General features: G+C 34.9%; 1 protein-coding gene across 4 annotated transcripts in view; it reads left to right on the top strand.

Moving 5' to 3' along the window:
• dpp6a (dipeptidyl-peptidase 6a) overlaps positions 1-14,225 on the top strand; it is a 352,070-nt gene that overhangs the window by 84,314 nt on the left and 253,531 nt on the right. The window contains exon 1 of one of the 4 annotated variants that reach the window (XM_052596002.1): positions 11,003-11,237. The exons of the other annotated variants lie outside the window; for them this stretch is intronic. Coding sequence (XP_052451962.1) covers positions 11,184-11,237 — 54 coding nt within the window. The 5' untranslated portion in view covers positions 11,003-11,183. Of the gene's footprint in view, positions 1-11,002; positions 11,238-14,225 lie in introns of those variants that run through there. 4 annotated transcript variants of the gene reach the window in all.

Genomic DNA, 14,225 nt, shown 5'->3' with positions numbered 1-14,225 from the left:
TTTCATATGGTGCATTCACCTAGGATAAGTGAAGCTTGTGATTTTACACAAATTTACTGACTTCTCTCCTGAATAGGATGTCAAGGCTTTGCGTAACATTATATCATAAACAAGAATTTTCCTTAGTGCATACTGCTATCCATGTCATTCATCTCTATGTAGACATTATTTTTGTTTTCGCTCTTCTGATGGTTTTCAATTTTCCCTTTCTTCAAATTATATAGTTGTATGGTGCATAGCGATATGACCCAGCACTCAAAATACAGTCCAACACTGCCTCCATTCTTTACGAAAGATGGATAAAAATGAGCTCAGGAAATAAAAACCTTGAAGAAATGAAATACGACCCCGCCAAATCATAGCCCAATGGTGATGGCGATGTGCACAGGACTAATATTATCACTGGATCTCTGTGTTTGGTGAAATGGGGGACTTACGGGGGACTTACAGACTTACAGAATTACAGACCTGGCCGATTCGTACTGTACGTGAATAAGATCGCAGACAGTTATTACAAATGACTAGAGGTCACCAGGTATAACTCATCCTGTGCGAATAGTGCTTTAGTCTGTGATTTTTATTGCTGTTTGAATCCAAAATGTGTGTGTTTTTCTCCCAATAGTCACGTAAAAAACCCTGGTAGAATTTCCTACTGTTTTTGAACAAAAACCAAGGTTATGTGGAAATATAACTGACATCCGAATCCACATATCTGAGTTTACAAGAAGAAATTGATTCAAAGTTCACTGTTTAAATCCTTTTGACGACTGCTAGGCTAACACCTATTAGGCTAACTGTTGCACATTGCTGTAATCTGCATGCATTTTTATTACTGAAATGCTGGAAAGCATTTACATGAACAATGTTTCATAATATTTCTATAATATTTCTCTGCTCCACCACTGTGAGTGAGCTGTTAAGAACAAGAAAATCACATAAACAATTCAAAAACGTATTTGGTACAATTATTTTAGCGAATCAGCTCAAGGGGAAATATGAATAATCAATCACCACTGTAGTTATGATTAATTATAAATATTTAGATCCACTGTAAGTATTTACTTGACCTCACAGTGTCAACTGTTTGTCAATTCTAAGAACGTTACTTTCCTATTTAAGGAAAATAACTTTCTTACTGTACAATACTACTCAGAGCATGTAGCAAAAATCGGCATGATTAGGGACTTCAGTTATGAGCAAACAATGAACAACCTCAAGTGTGATACAAGTAAGACTTTATTAACTACATAAACACTTAAACTAGTCTAACATACACACACACACACACACACATACAGCGGGCATAGTAATAAGGGTTAAAGCTTAAGCAGTAAAGAGATGAGAAATAAAAACATAAAGCTATCATACATTTTGATATTCAGCAGATCTATGGCCTAAAGGAAATATCAGTTTCTTAGTTCAAACACACCTTTATAAAAGGTGCATATGATACTTAATGTATCAATTAATAAGACTAAGTTTGATTGTTGCACATATCGCCTGCTTGAAGTCTTGATGCACTTTGGGGCTCCAGTTGGTCTCTGCTGAAGTGAGGTGATGAGAAAGACCAGTTCGAGTCAGAGGATCGTGATGAATGGAAAGTCAAGGAACGAAGGCCTGGCACAAGCTTAGAGTTGCTTTGCCGCATTCCTGGGTGCCATTAACTAGTGTTATCACATAGTGTGCCTTTGGTTGCTATGGCCTTTTTTGAGGTGATAGTTGCATTTTGGGGGAAGGGTCCGAAGACCCTTTGGTTAGATGAGGGGGCGTTAGATATAATTTATTAAATATAACAAATAGTTGTGTGTCTGATTGGTCCAAATGCTACAATTTACAAAAAAAAAATAATAATGATAATAAATAAACAAATAAAAAAAATAAAATAAAACAATCAGATGTATGTTTACCTTAGGTTTCATAAACTTATATCTTCTAATCTTCACATTTTTTATGACATCCATAATTTTGAGAAATAAAGAGAGAAAACAATTTCAACTACAGTGACCTTTTTATTTTTAAACAGGAGATTTAAATAAACAAATAATAAATAGGATATTATTAAAAAATAATTAATTCTTATTATAACAAACATATGACAGCAGACAATCATGTGACTAGCTATGTGAGCAGCGTGTTCCCAGCTTCGTAGGATTACAGGACTCACTTCTCCACTGTACATAATTTGCCATCCGAATCCATGAGTTCTATCCCTGTGGAGTTATGTAAATTTATTTTAACAGACATCCACATGAGAGACAATTACTGTCCAAATAGGGAAATATTCATTGTTTTTGGTGAAGTCTTCTTCAGTCTCTCTGGATTTTTTGCAATTCTGTAATGCCATAAGTTTGAGGAGTAACATTCATATTTAAATACAGGATTGTATCCCCTAAATTACAGTTTTGTGTGTGCATGGAACAGAAAATTCTGGTTTCCTGTGCATTTGACATCTGCTGTTTTTAACCAAAGTCATATTACCTAAGGTTTGTTATCTTGATTTTGATTTTGAGCCACCATCATATATATATGATAGATCGGGTTTTTCCAAGAATTTCCATAAATGTGGCTATCACTCTCATAAATTACTGAACTGTGTGTACAGAACAGGAGTAAGCAGTAAAAGGTCAATTGACAACCCAATTTAGCTGCAGTGTGTACATGGCCCAACCCTGTTGAGAAAAAAAGGCATTTGCTGGTTAGGTATGTTTTGAAGCATGGTATAGCTTGTTTAAACCGGTCCTTAGTTGGTCATGAGCTGGTTTATGCTGGTCCTGAGCTGGTTCTGAGCAGGAGCTAGTTGCTCAGGACCAGCTTATAACCAGTTCATGACCAACTGGACCTTAGTTCTTATACCAGCTACCATGTTTCAAAACATATCTTACCAGCATATGCTGTTGTTGGTTTTTATTTTATTTTTTATTTTTTAACAGGGAATACAGTCAATTCTGAGTCAAGAAAGAGAACTGAAAAGGGTCTGAACAATTCATACAGTGTAAATATGCTTTCTTTGGTGTGAAAAAAGCCTTTGCAGTGAACACAAAGCATGCTCCAGACTAGTGACATGATAGCAAAGAGCAGATCATCTACGGAAGTCAGAACAGGCCACAAAGTGTATTCACAGTGTCAAGACCATGTCCAAATGCTCCCGAATCCATGATAAGACCAAGACAAAAAACATATAGTATTAGATCTAGCCGAGTTTAGTTTTGAATACTATAAGACAGCGTAAATATTGCTAGATAGAGCTAACTAAAAATATATATATTTTTATTTGTATCTTTATTTTATTGTATTTGTCCTTTGTTATAATGTCACTAGTCTTTTTTCTTGATGTGGTTAATCATCTGAGCCTGTATAAATTGGAATTACATACAGTGTGTGTTTATAATTTATTACACAATTACCACCAGAGAAAGAGACAGCTGATAGCCACATATAACAAAACAAATGACAAAAACAGACCAAATTATTAACCTGATCGCAACTTTTTAATACAATGCAATTACAAAATAATCTCATCTACTTAAGCGATACTATTATATTACAAAAAGAAAATCAAAAAAGCTGCTTGTTACATCCCTACTTCTAAAAATTGTCAAAGAATTTTAACAGATATGCACATTTAAAAATAGATGTCATTTATGTCCCCACTATTTTTGTCCTAATTGTCTTCACCAATTTATAAAACTGCTTGTGGTAAGGAAAAGTAAATGCATTTAAATTGGGGAACAGGAGTTTTAATTAAGTTGTTTTGTGTTATAATGAGTGGCGTTCCAGTTATGCAATTTGTTCATTTTTAATATGTTATGGTGAGCACTTTGAAGGCAACAGCAGTGCACACAGACTCTCGCATTGATCAATTGCTTTTTCACAGCTGCTCTGGCTCACTATTCATTCTTGTATAATCACCACCCAAACTGCAAATAAATCTGATATATGACTACAGTTTTGGTTAATTAAAATATTAAAAGTTTTATCAGGCAAATTAGAACAGAGAACCTTTAGTTAACCTTTATAAATGTTATAAACAAAGTGGTACCGGATTTAACCACTGAACTACAGAATCCCAGGATAGATGTAGGAATTAGGTTATCAACTTAAATAAGTTGCATGTTTATTGGATCACTTAAATGGGTCAACAAGAATTATTGTTTCCTTCAATCACTCTGGAATGAGTTAATGAAGTGGTATGCTGAAAAATGGCCAGTCAGTGTGGTATTAAAATTGAAAAAAAAAAATAAGATTTCTGTATGTTTCTTACGTTGGTTAGATTTGAGTGCAGGCATGGAAATAAACAAATACTCTTCTACCGATGTCAATATGTCACAGACTAATAATTTATTAAAACTGTAAAAGATTTGTGCATAATCTATTTAATATTAATGAGCATAACTTATGCTACAGCTTTCTTGACAGCACAAACAGTACATCAGTGCAAAAGTGACAGCCATGCATTTAAAATTCACATGTTTTCCCTAATGAAAAATTAAACAAAAATGTTGATGATTCATCTTGCACTTAGTGGCTTCTTATTTGTAATTATTTTTATTTTTTTTTGTCCATTAAAATGACACTGTCACTCCCTCTAATTATAAATTCCATCTGCTGTATTCTGCCACATTTGTTGCATTCTATAAATGTTGCTGCATTTTATAAACGTTGCTGCAATGAAAAAGCAGTTAAAATATGCTTTTATGTGTACAAGTTGGCATTTCTAAAAAAAAAAAAAAAAGTCACCAAACAGCAAATCCACAGAGACTCTTTGAGATAAACAAATAAACACAATTTACATATATTTCAGCCCACTCTGTTTCCATCACCGGGATTCTGGTCTGTGTCAAGTACTCTGAACTGATGTGGAGCGACGGATACGGACTCATTTTATCTTGCTTGAGGCAAATCTCAGCAAGATGACAGTGCTATCGCAGGCCTCTGGGAGACTGCTCATTTTTTAATCCATCCCTCCTTCATGAAGTGGGGAATTTGGGAGGCATTGTTCAATAATGAAATAAACTCATCATCTGGGGACTCTTGAATTGTCTTGTTTTGGAGACAGGATCCAAGAATCCCTCATTGCTACATCCATTGCTTTTGATTCGGTTGTTTTTTATTAAGTTTATGAAGAGCAAACAATGTGTCATAGAAACTGACTTTTATTATTCAGAGAGGAATCATAGGGAATATTTGGAATGGCATATTAGATACCATTTTTAAAAGTTGAAAATGAAGTGTGCATACTATACTGTGCGTTTTCTATTTACCATAACTAGAGGTGAATTGCAGCTGCCAAGCTGTTCTATGTGGCTGCTAGAGCATTTCAAGGTGGTTTCTAAGATATGGTTTGGATTGGTGGGTAGGTGGTTGTCAAAAAAAAACAAAAAAAAATCTCTATAATATTCTGGTATATTATTCTGGTAAATATTCTAGATTACTAAGGCCACATCTTAGGTGTTTATGGACTTTCTACATTTATTGTAACTAAAACAAAGTACATATGATACAATGAATTACCACTGCATATAATACAATAATTTGGATTGAAAATTCAAATGTTAATATTTCTGAAATTATATTAGGACATTATAGCGGTAAAAATTTGATCTTGAAGTATAGTTGTGTTTGATACATTATTGTTGCACACTGCATACTGCTTGATATGTTTTTAAAATGGAAAAGGCAATGTACAGTATACTGTGTAGTGGGTAATGTGTATGCTTTACTGCACAACAAAGTATGCCGCAATGATTTATCATTTACTTTTGCATGTCAGGTGTGAGTGGATAGGTAAGTGTCTGCTCTGGCTCTTGCTCTGGCTTGTGTGTGTGTGTGTTTGGCAGTGTAAAATGCTTGCTCTGCACCTCTGTCAGATGGACCTGCTGGGAGTTCACAGTGTGAACGTGTGCACCAGCCCTTCTGATGGATCAATAACCTCAGCTCATGCCTCTCAGCGTAATTGATTTATGACTAACCAATCATATGTTCATCTAAGACAAATCTAGATATGAGGGAAGTGAATGTTCCTTTCCTTCTACCGAGGTCCTCAGAGTAAAAATTTTTTTACCAGAGTTAGTGGAGACTGAATTGGGTTTTCAGTCGTTTCATTAATTTCCTTCCCGATCAAATGAAAATGAATTTTAATTAAACATACACATGTTGACATGCATTATAAAACTGTAAATTAAATGCAAATAGCAGCTCAGATCATTTGATTTTGGAAGAATGTTCCATATTGTTTTATAATGAGTTCATATACAAACTATTTTTTAGTCTATATACTGTGAATATATACAGTACAATACTATATATATATATATATATATATATATATATATATATATATATATATATATATATATATATATATTAGGGGTGTAACGGTTCACAAAATTCACGGTTCGGTTCGATACGATACACTGATGTCACGGTTCGGTTCGGTTCGATACGTTTTAGATACAGCAAAATGTAAAAACATCTCAACTTTTCAGAATGCCGCAAGCGCACCGCGGGTCATGTGACAAGAACCAACCAATCAGCTTCATCCTTTCCCGTAACAACGTTGAGAGCTCAGCCAAGATGAAGGAACAGCTGATCATAGTTGTATATGGATTGCAATTTTGAAATAAATTTAGTAGCAGAGCTACTGCAAGCGATTTTTAGAGCTGCAAATCCATTTATCCTTCGCTGAAATTTCCGCGTCTCATGGAGAGAGCACGTCATTGTTGCTTAGCAAAGACAGACGCCTCATGAGCGCTTCTGCCCGAGCGCTTTGGAAAGGAGGAGAAAGACGCGCTTAGCGTTTTCCATGCGTTTTTAGGCGCGATATGTGAACGGCCCCTAAGGCGCTCGCTCACTCAGCACGCGCTGAAGGCTCGTTGCAAAATGTCTAATGCATTTAACAGACCAGAAATATAAGATCCTAAAATAACCAACAGGTCTGGTGTTTGGGTTGGATTCCCTGTAAGCTATAGTGTCTAAATGCTGCAGGGATAGTTTGCTGCGTGCATGTTTCTCCTTTTTTTCGTCTTTTCCCAGATAGTACTGACGCATATATCCCAGATATTCCCGCTGTTTTTTTTTTTTTTTTTTTTGTAATCCCGCTGGTGTACCCTGTCATGTTGCAGATGCGACATACCGTTGTTTTTTTATCCACCACTCTCTTGCCATCACCATTATAGCTTAAAGGGAATCCAAAGTGCACCCAAACACCAGACCTGTTGGTTATTGGGGGATCTTCTCATTTCTAGTCTGTTAAACGCATTGGCTATTTTGCAACGAGCCTTCAGCGTGTACTGAGTGAGCGAGCGCCTGCTGAGTAGCCTAACATAAACATATAAGATGGTGTTTTTTTCTTCTTCGGGAGTGTCAGGGGCGTTGCCTGTTACGTTGTTTGGGTTATTGGGCTACCTTGTTGAACGCATATCATTATATTTCTTTCTCTCTCTTTTTTTTTTTTTTCAAATATAATTAATTACTCCAACGAACCGTTCGGTATACATAATGCGTACCGCGTACCGAACCGAAAGCGTCGTACCGAACGGTTCAATACGAATACGCGTATCGTTACACCCCTAATATATATATATATATATATATATACACTAATTGTTCTTTGAGTACTATCTTATGTGGTTCCTTCAGAAACTGTGACATTACTTGAGTCGTTTTCTCAGGAGAAGCAGAAGACTTCAGCAGAAGTCTCCATTTGCTCTCCATGTATTCTCATTGCTGTCTTGAAGACATCTGGCCTGTGATTTATCTCTCCTGTGGGCTGTATCCTGAAGCTCATGTCTTGAGCAGCGCTTCTCCATGTCTTCTGAGGAAGCACTGTGTGTAGTTTTGAAGTGATTCTGACAGCGACAGACATATCTCATTGTGTCAGACTTCAGTTTCCCAAAACATGTTCCCTTCGACCAGGTTTTGTTCTGTCATAGCGCTGAATCTCTGGATCACTACATTTGTCAGCCGAACGGCTTTGAGGTAACAAATCGTTTGATTTGCCTTTGACACTTCAGCTGTACACAAATAAACCAGTGTTGCAGTGGATTGCACCAGTACCGTTTAGTGGAGCAGGTATGGTACGCTCGACATGCCACATAAGGATTCCCAGCCTCACAACGACTGAACGGATTGATTCCGTGAAGGTGAAACGGATTGGAAATGAACCAACAAATTTGCAAATTTGTGAAGTGAAGTAATGACTTTACCAAAAGGGTGATTCACTCTTATATTTAGAAGGAAATCAAAACCGATTTTTACCATTCAAAGTAATATGGTACAGAGTGAAACCTGGTACTGTATGTACTGGTAGTGTTATATATGGGCCATTCTACAAAATTGACAGAGTTGCCAGAGTTGAAAAAATAAAATGCAAATTGTATTATATCCAATGTACACGTTTCTAGGTATTGTGCAGTTAATTCTCATGTTGTATTTTAACAAAGTTTATATTTGTCCTCTTCCCAAATTTGTCACTACTGAAACACAGAAATTACAGAAACACTAATTTAATTAGAAGGGTTATATTGACCTATTAAGATTTAAGAAAAAATTAAGCAATAAAATAATCCACAACAAATAAATCAAATCATCAATTAAATATTTTAAGTGTAATTTATGAGATTATTTTGTATTTTGAATCTTGTACCCAATAAATGATTATACATTTTATATATATTAAGCTTACTAATATTTAAAATATTATTGTGGATTTCAATAGATAATTGAAGGATCTTAAAGGGATAGTTCACCCCAAAATTTTAATTCTGTCAATAAACTAGTCCCTAATGTTGTTCCAAACTTGTAAGACATTCGTTCATCTTTGGAGCACAAATATATTTTTGATGAATTATGAGAACTCTCTGACCCTCCCACATACAGCAAGTATCTCAACAACACGATCGAGGCTCAGAAACGGATGAAGGACATCGTTAAAATAATCTATGTGACCTCAGTGGTTCAACAGTATTTTACAAAGCTATGAGAATACTTTTGTCTGCAAAGAAAACAAAAATAATGACTTTATTCAACAATTCGTCTCCTCTGCACCACACTATAGTGCCATTTTGGAAAATATTGCATACCTAAACAACTTATGCAACCTATGTATTCAGATACGTTGTTTACATTCAGTTCAAAATGTAAACAACGTAAATATATGTGTTTCCGCATACGGTTCTGCTGACACAAAACAGCGTATGTTTTTTACATATGTGATATTCTCCAAAATGGTGCTATAGGGTGGCGCAGAGGAGACGAAGTGTTGAATGAGGTCATAATTTTTGTTTTTGTTTTTGTGCACAGAAGTACAGAAAAAGTAGTTATCGGAGTATCGTATCATAAAATTATGGTTGAACCACTGATGTCACTTGGATTATTTTAACGATGTCCTTGCTACATTTCTGAGCCTTGCTCTTGTTAGTACAGGAGCTGAATATGGAAGGGTCAGAGAGTTCTTGGAATTCATCAAAAATATCTTAATTTTGTGTTTTGAAGATGAGTGAAGGTCTTACAGGTTTGGAATGACGTGAGGGTGTAATTAATTACAGAATTTTCATTTTTGGGTGAACTATCCCTTTAATAAACATCTAAAATTTGAATATTTAGAGTAAATGCCTTTTAAAGTTTTTTTTTTTTTTTTTTCTTTGGTTGTTGAACAGCAGTTTGGCACCAGTTCTGTAGAATGGCCCATATATAGTCTGTGACACAGCTGAATCAGTCGACATGAAATGCTATTTGCAAACAATTTAACATCTGTGATGTGACATATTTTTTTCTCAGGGAAGCAGAATAATTAATAATAAAGGGAAAAGGTGGGTTGACTACCTTCTTGAAGCACCGCCAGCAGCCGTTTTTGAGGAAAATCTCCACCTATCCCGAATAGATTTGGGTGATATATCAAATATTAATGATATAGTGATGATGTTTTTGTTGCATATGTAACATTATCTGCCTGAACTGTCATTTATGTGACTCATAAATATGAGAGAGACTAAAAACTGAGATCTATGCATAGTGAAAAACAAGATCATATACAGTATGTATGTATCACTCCGTATTCCAACATGTGACTCTTTTTGAAAGATAAGCTGGAAAATTGGAGGTCATACTTAAGGTACTCTAGGACTTTGAATCAAGGAAATGAGGTGTAATTGTTTTATTTCTGGATAAGAACATATTGATGTGGCAGCTTTGATAAAAAGAATAGAATCTCCCATCAAACCTGTGCTGGGTATGAAACATCAGTCCTTTTGCTTGAGATGTTTCAATTCCACAGGAATGCTGACCATCTCTCACCTGTACTTTCTCAACAGAATAATTCTTCTTTATAAAAAATTATCAGGGGTCTCAGTTTGGTCAGCAGTATTCTGGTAATTGTTTACTGGTGTATATAAATGAAAATCATTAAGTATGAAGTATTATCTCTTTTTGTAATGAAAAATATTTAATGAAGCACAGTTTTAGATTTTTTTTACTGTATTTTTCAACTTCCAATTAGGTTGCATTGTTTTTATTATTATTATTATTATTATTATTTAGGCATTTCAGTGTTTGGAGATGAAAAATGTAATATCTTCAAAAGACAGAGAGATACATAGAGTAGAGATACATTTTAGCTGGACTGGTCTAGTACCAAAAAAAAAAAAAAGTTGTTTTGGAGGCAGGACAATTACATTTTGACGAAATATTGCAAATGTATGCAATATCATGCTCATATATATACAAATATATGTATATATGTATGTATATGCAATACCATGCTCTGATAAATCATGCTCAATAAGACCAAGATCTTGTATTAATATAGAAAATTAAATAGGGTCAGTTTTGATTTCATGTTGTACTCCAGTCATGAAGAGGCACATTCAGTGAGTGAATGGAGGTGGGTGGGAAAATAAGGGGGGATGGAGTAAAAAAAGCGCGAGATGGGACCAAGAGAGTGAGAAAGCATGAGAATGTGAGCTAGACAGCCACAGAGTAAGAAACTGAGATAGATAGACTGTCTTCTCGTTGTCTACTAGACGATTGATTTGTTGGAGAGTGTCTTGTAGTGAGCTGGCGTGGGGTCCCGAGTCAGAGTCCCATATAGAACCCCTCCCTCCATACCCCAGCGGACTTCCTGAAGACTTGAAGTGAGAGATAGAGAGACAGCAGCAGGAGACGGCAGCGACACAGGCGTCTCAATCATGTCTGTCTTAATTGCCACCCAACAGATCGATACGGCTGCCTCCTCTAACGTGGTAAGAAACTTTCGGTGATGGCTGTGCTGTTTTATCCCTCCAGAGAGAGCGATTCTTTACCAAGGGCTTTATATCTTATTAGAATTTTGGAAAGGGATCCAGTGACAATGAATAAATAATTTAATATTGCAGCATAAGGGGAATCATATTGTTATTGCTCTTCTTGTACATGTGGTTATGAGATCTGGCCCACAAACTAAATATCACTTGTCTGATTTGTTAAAGCTTGTAAAATATATGGCATGCTCATCCGTTGTTCTGTAACTGTCATTTTTGACAGAAAACGCTCTCTTCCTGTCAATGGCAGCATCCTGAAGTAGTAAACAGTGTATTCGGTGGCATGTATGTTTTATTTGCAGTTTTTAACAAAAAATGTAGTTCTATTAAATAAATTACATTTATTTTATTTTATTTAAATCTCTGGACAGTCCTGTTTAAGATAGCTGCACAAGCATGATTTTTTTTTTTTTCTGTATTAATGTAGATGACTTTCATCAAGTGACAAGCTCCTAATAAGCAGAATTAGGATGTTGTGAATGAGAGAGAGTTATTCTGACATGTCAGTTGGATTGAGCATTTGTGGTGCTGCCGTTTGAGTCTTGCATTTTATTTGCTGCAAGTATCAATATGCATAGGAATGAATGTAATTTTTGCTGAATCCGAAGTAAATATCAAATCTGACTCTTTGAAAAAGTTGGAAACTAGGAGGTCATCCGTTTGATTCAAGGAGATGGGCTGCAAATGTTTTATTTCTGGACATGAACATATTGATGTGACAGGTTTAATATAAAGTATCGAATTTCCCATCAAACCCGTGCTGTGTATGAAACATCAGTCCTTTTGCTTGAGACGTTTCATTTCTCGGCTAATGCGTCCATTTCAGCCCATCTCTCACCTGTACTCTCTCAATGGATTCATTCTTCTTCATGAAAGATGATCAGGTGTCTCAGAAAGTATTCAACATCAATCCCAGTCTCCAAAAATTAATAGTTAGCCTATGTTTCTTTCTTTCCTTTTTTCTTTCTTTTTTGGAAAACATATATATATGTAGAGAGAGAGAGAGAGAGAGAGAATTTTACATGTTTCATCTGTGGAAAATTACAGAGTGGGTCAAATACAGTATGAAAAAGACTATGAGATTTTCTCTGAGAGCATTTATCTTTGGGGAAGATTCCCTCTGCCCTTCGAGTCATTATTCTGCTTGAAGAAATCAATATTGACATGCAGCCTTTTGATGTCCTGTCACTAACTCAACCTTTAGCTCTCAAAAGACTGGATATGAAATGAAAAAGAAAAATGAAAATAGCTGTTCAGAGAAATTAATCTTTTTGAAGTAAGCATGCTGATATTTGGTATTTGTTTCTGTTTTTACAACGGCAAGCTCTTGCTAAACGTTTAGTGTAATTGAATCGCCTTCAAGTCAGAAGCATTTAGAGTAAGGTTACCACCATACCAAATTAAAAAGCCTATTTTAGGTATAATCTTTTAAATGCTGGATTGTTGGCATAATCAGTAGTTAGAGCATGTCTTCCTCACTTCTGTTTTTCAAACCGGTTTGTCCGTAAATACATTTTCCCGGCCACCATTCAGGGCAGGATTACAATGGACGGCTGTGGAAATTATGCAGTAGACTTCTTTTTGAAAAGACCTATTTTCATCACACTATGGCTATGTTCCAAAACCTAGTGAACTGCTTTCACTGAAATGAACCTCATAAATGACTGGTTTGAAATGTGACGTACAAATAGTCTCTTTAAGGGCTCTGAAAACTGATTTCGCAGTCAATAATCTTTAAAAAATACTAATACAAAGTTCTGTTATGAAACTCTAGATGGCGCAGACCAATATGTTCTAACCCAGTTGGATATAATCATATCATTATTCACATGGTGCAGCTGATTGATGTCTCTCATCAGCAGCCAATGAGATTAATTGTCAAATACTTGGCTAGTGATTGCTGTAGCAGTTGCAACACACTTCAGGAACCCTCCGCCTTCCCCAGCTCCACCTGTATAGATTGGCTAATTAGTGATTTCATGTATGTTATAAATAGGGGTTATTTCAGTATACAGCATGCTGTATGTGCAGCAGCAGCAGCAGCAGTATTTCTTACATGCTCACATTTATGTTAAAACAAAACTGAAACCAACTTTGGGTCTCTTAATCGACACAAAATCAAAGTTTCCGTATTTGCTGTGTATTAGAATGCAGTTAGTCAAACATATATATATATAATATATATAATATATATATATATATATATATATATATATATATATATATATATGTTTGACTAACTGTATTTTGTTATAATAATGAACAGGCTGCATTGTTAAGGGGAGACTCTGCAGGCAAAAACACTTTTTTCATGCACCTGTCAATTTTTTGATTTTGGGCTTTTAGGCTTTCCATAAATAGTTTTTTTCAGACTGATGGGAAAAAAAAAAAACATCCAAAAGACACTGTTAAGTGTTTCTTTTATAGTACTTTATCTGTTTGTATCAACAGTTTTAAATTACAATTCATATTTTTAAAGGCTGTTTCAAAATGAGCCATAAATCTCCACTTCAGTGTCACACCAAACTTTACATATATATAGTCCTGTCTATATTCTGAAGGTTTTTACAGAGGGATTTGTTCATATATATATTTTTTTATTATATATATATATATATATATATATATATATATATATATATATATATATATATATATATATATATATATATATATATACACAACACTTTATTCCCCCCATAATTTTGAAAATTGTTTTTTGGCTGATCAAAGTATTTTCTGAATTATGGAGTGACAAAAAAAGATTTTGTACTAGAAATGTATGCAAATTAGCACATATTTTATTAAATAATGCCTCACTTACATATTTAAACATAACATTTTAGAAAACTTTTAATACAAAAAATGCTTGCAATTATTAATGTAATCAATGAACTTGCTAAGTAAGGTGATAACTATTAGTTAATTATT

The sequence above is a fragment of the Carassius gibelio genome, chromosome B24, assembly GCF_023724105.1.
Source record: "Carassius gibelio isolate Cgi1373 ecotype wild population from Czech Republic chromosome B24, carGib1.2-hapl.c, whole genome shotgun sequence".
NCBI classification, from domain to species: domain Eukaryota; kingdom Metazoa; phylum Chordata; class Actinopteri; order Cypriniformes; family Cyprinidae; genus Carassius; species Carassius gibelio.
Note: the sequence above shows the minus strand (reverse complement) of the source record. Positions and strands in the feature narration are given on the sequence as shown.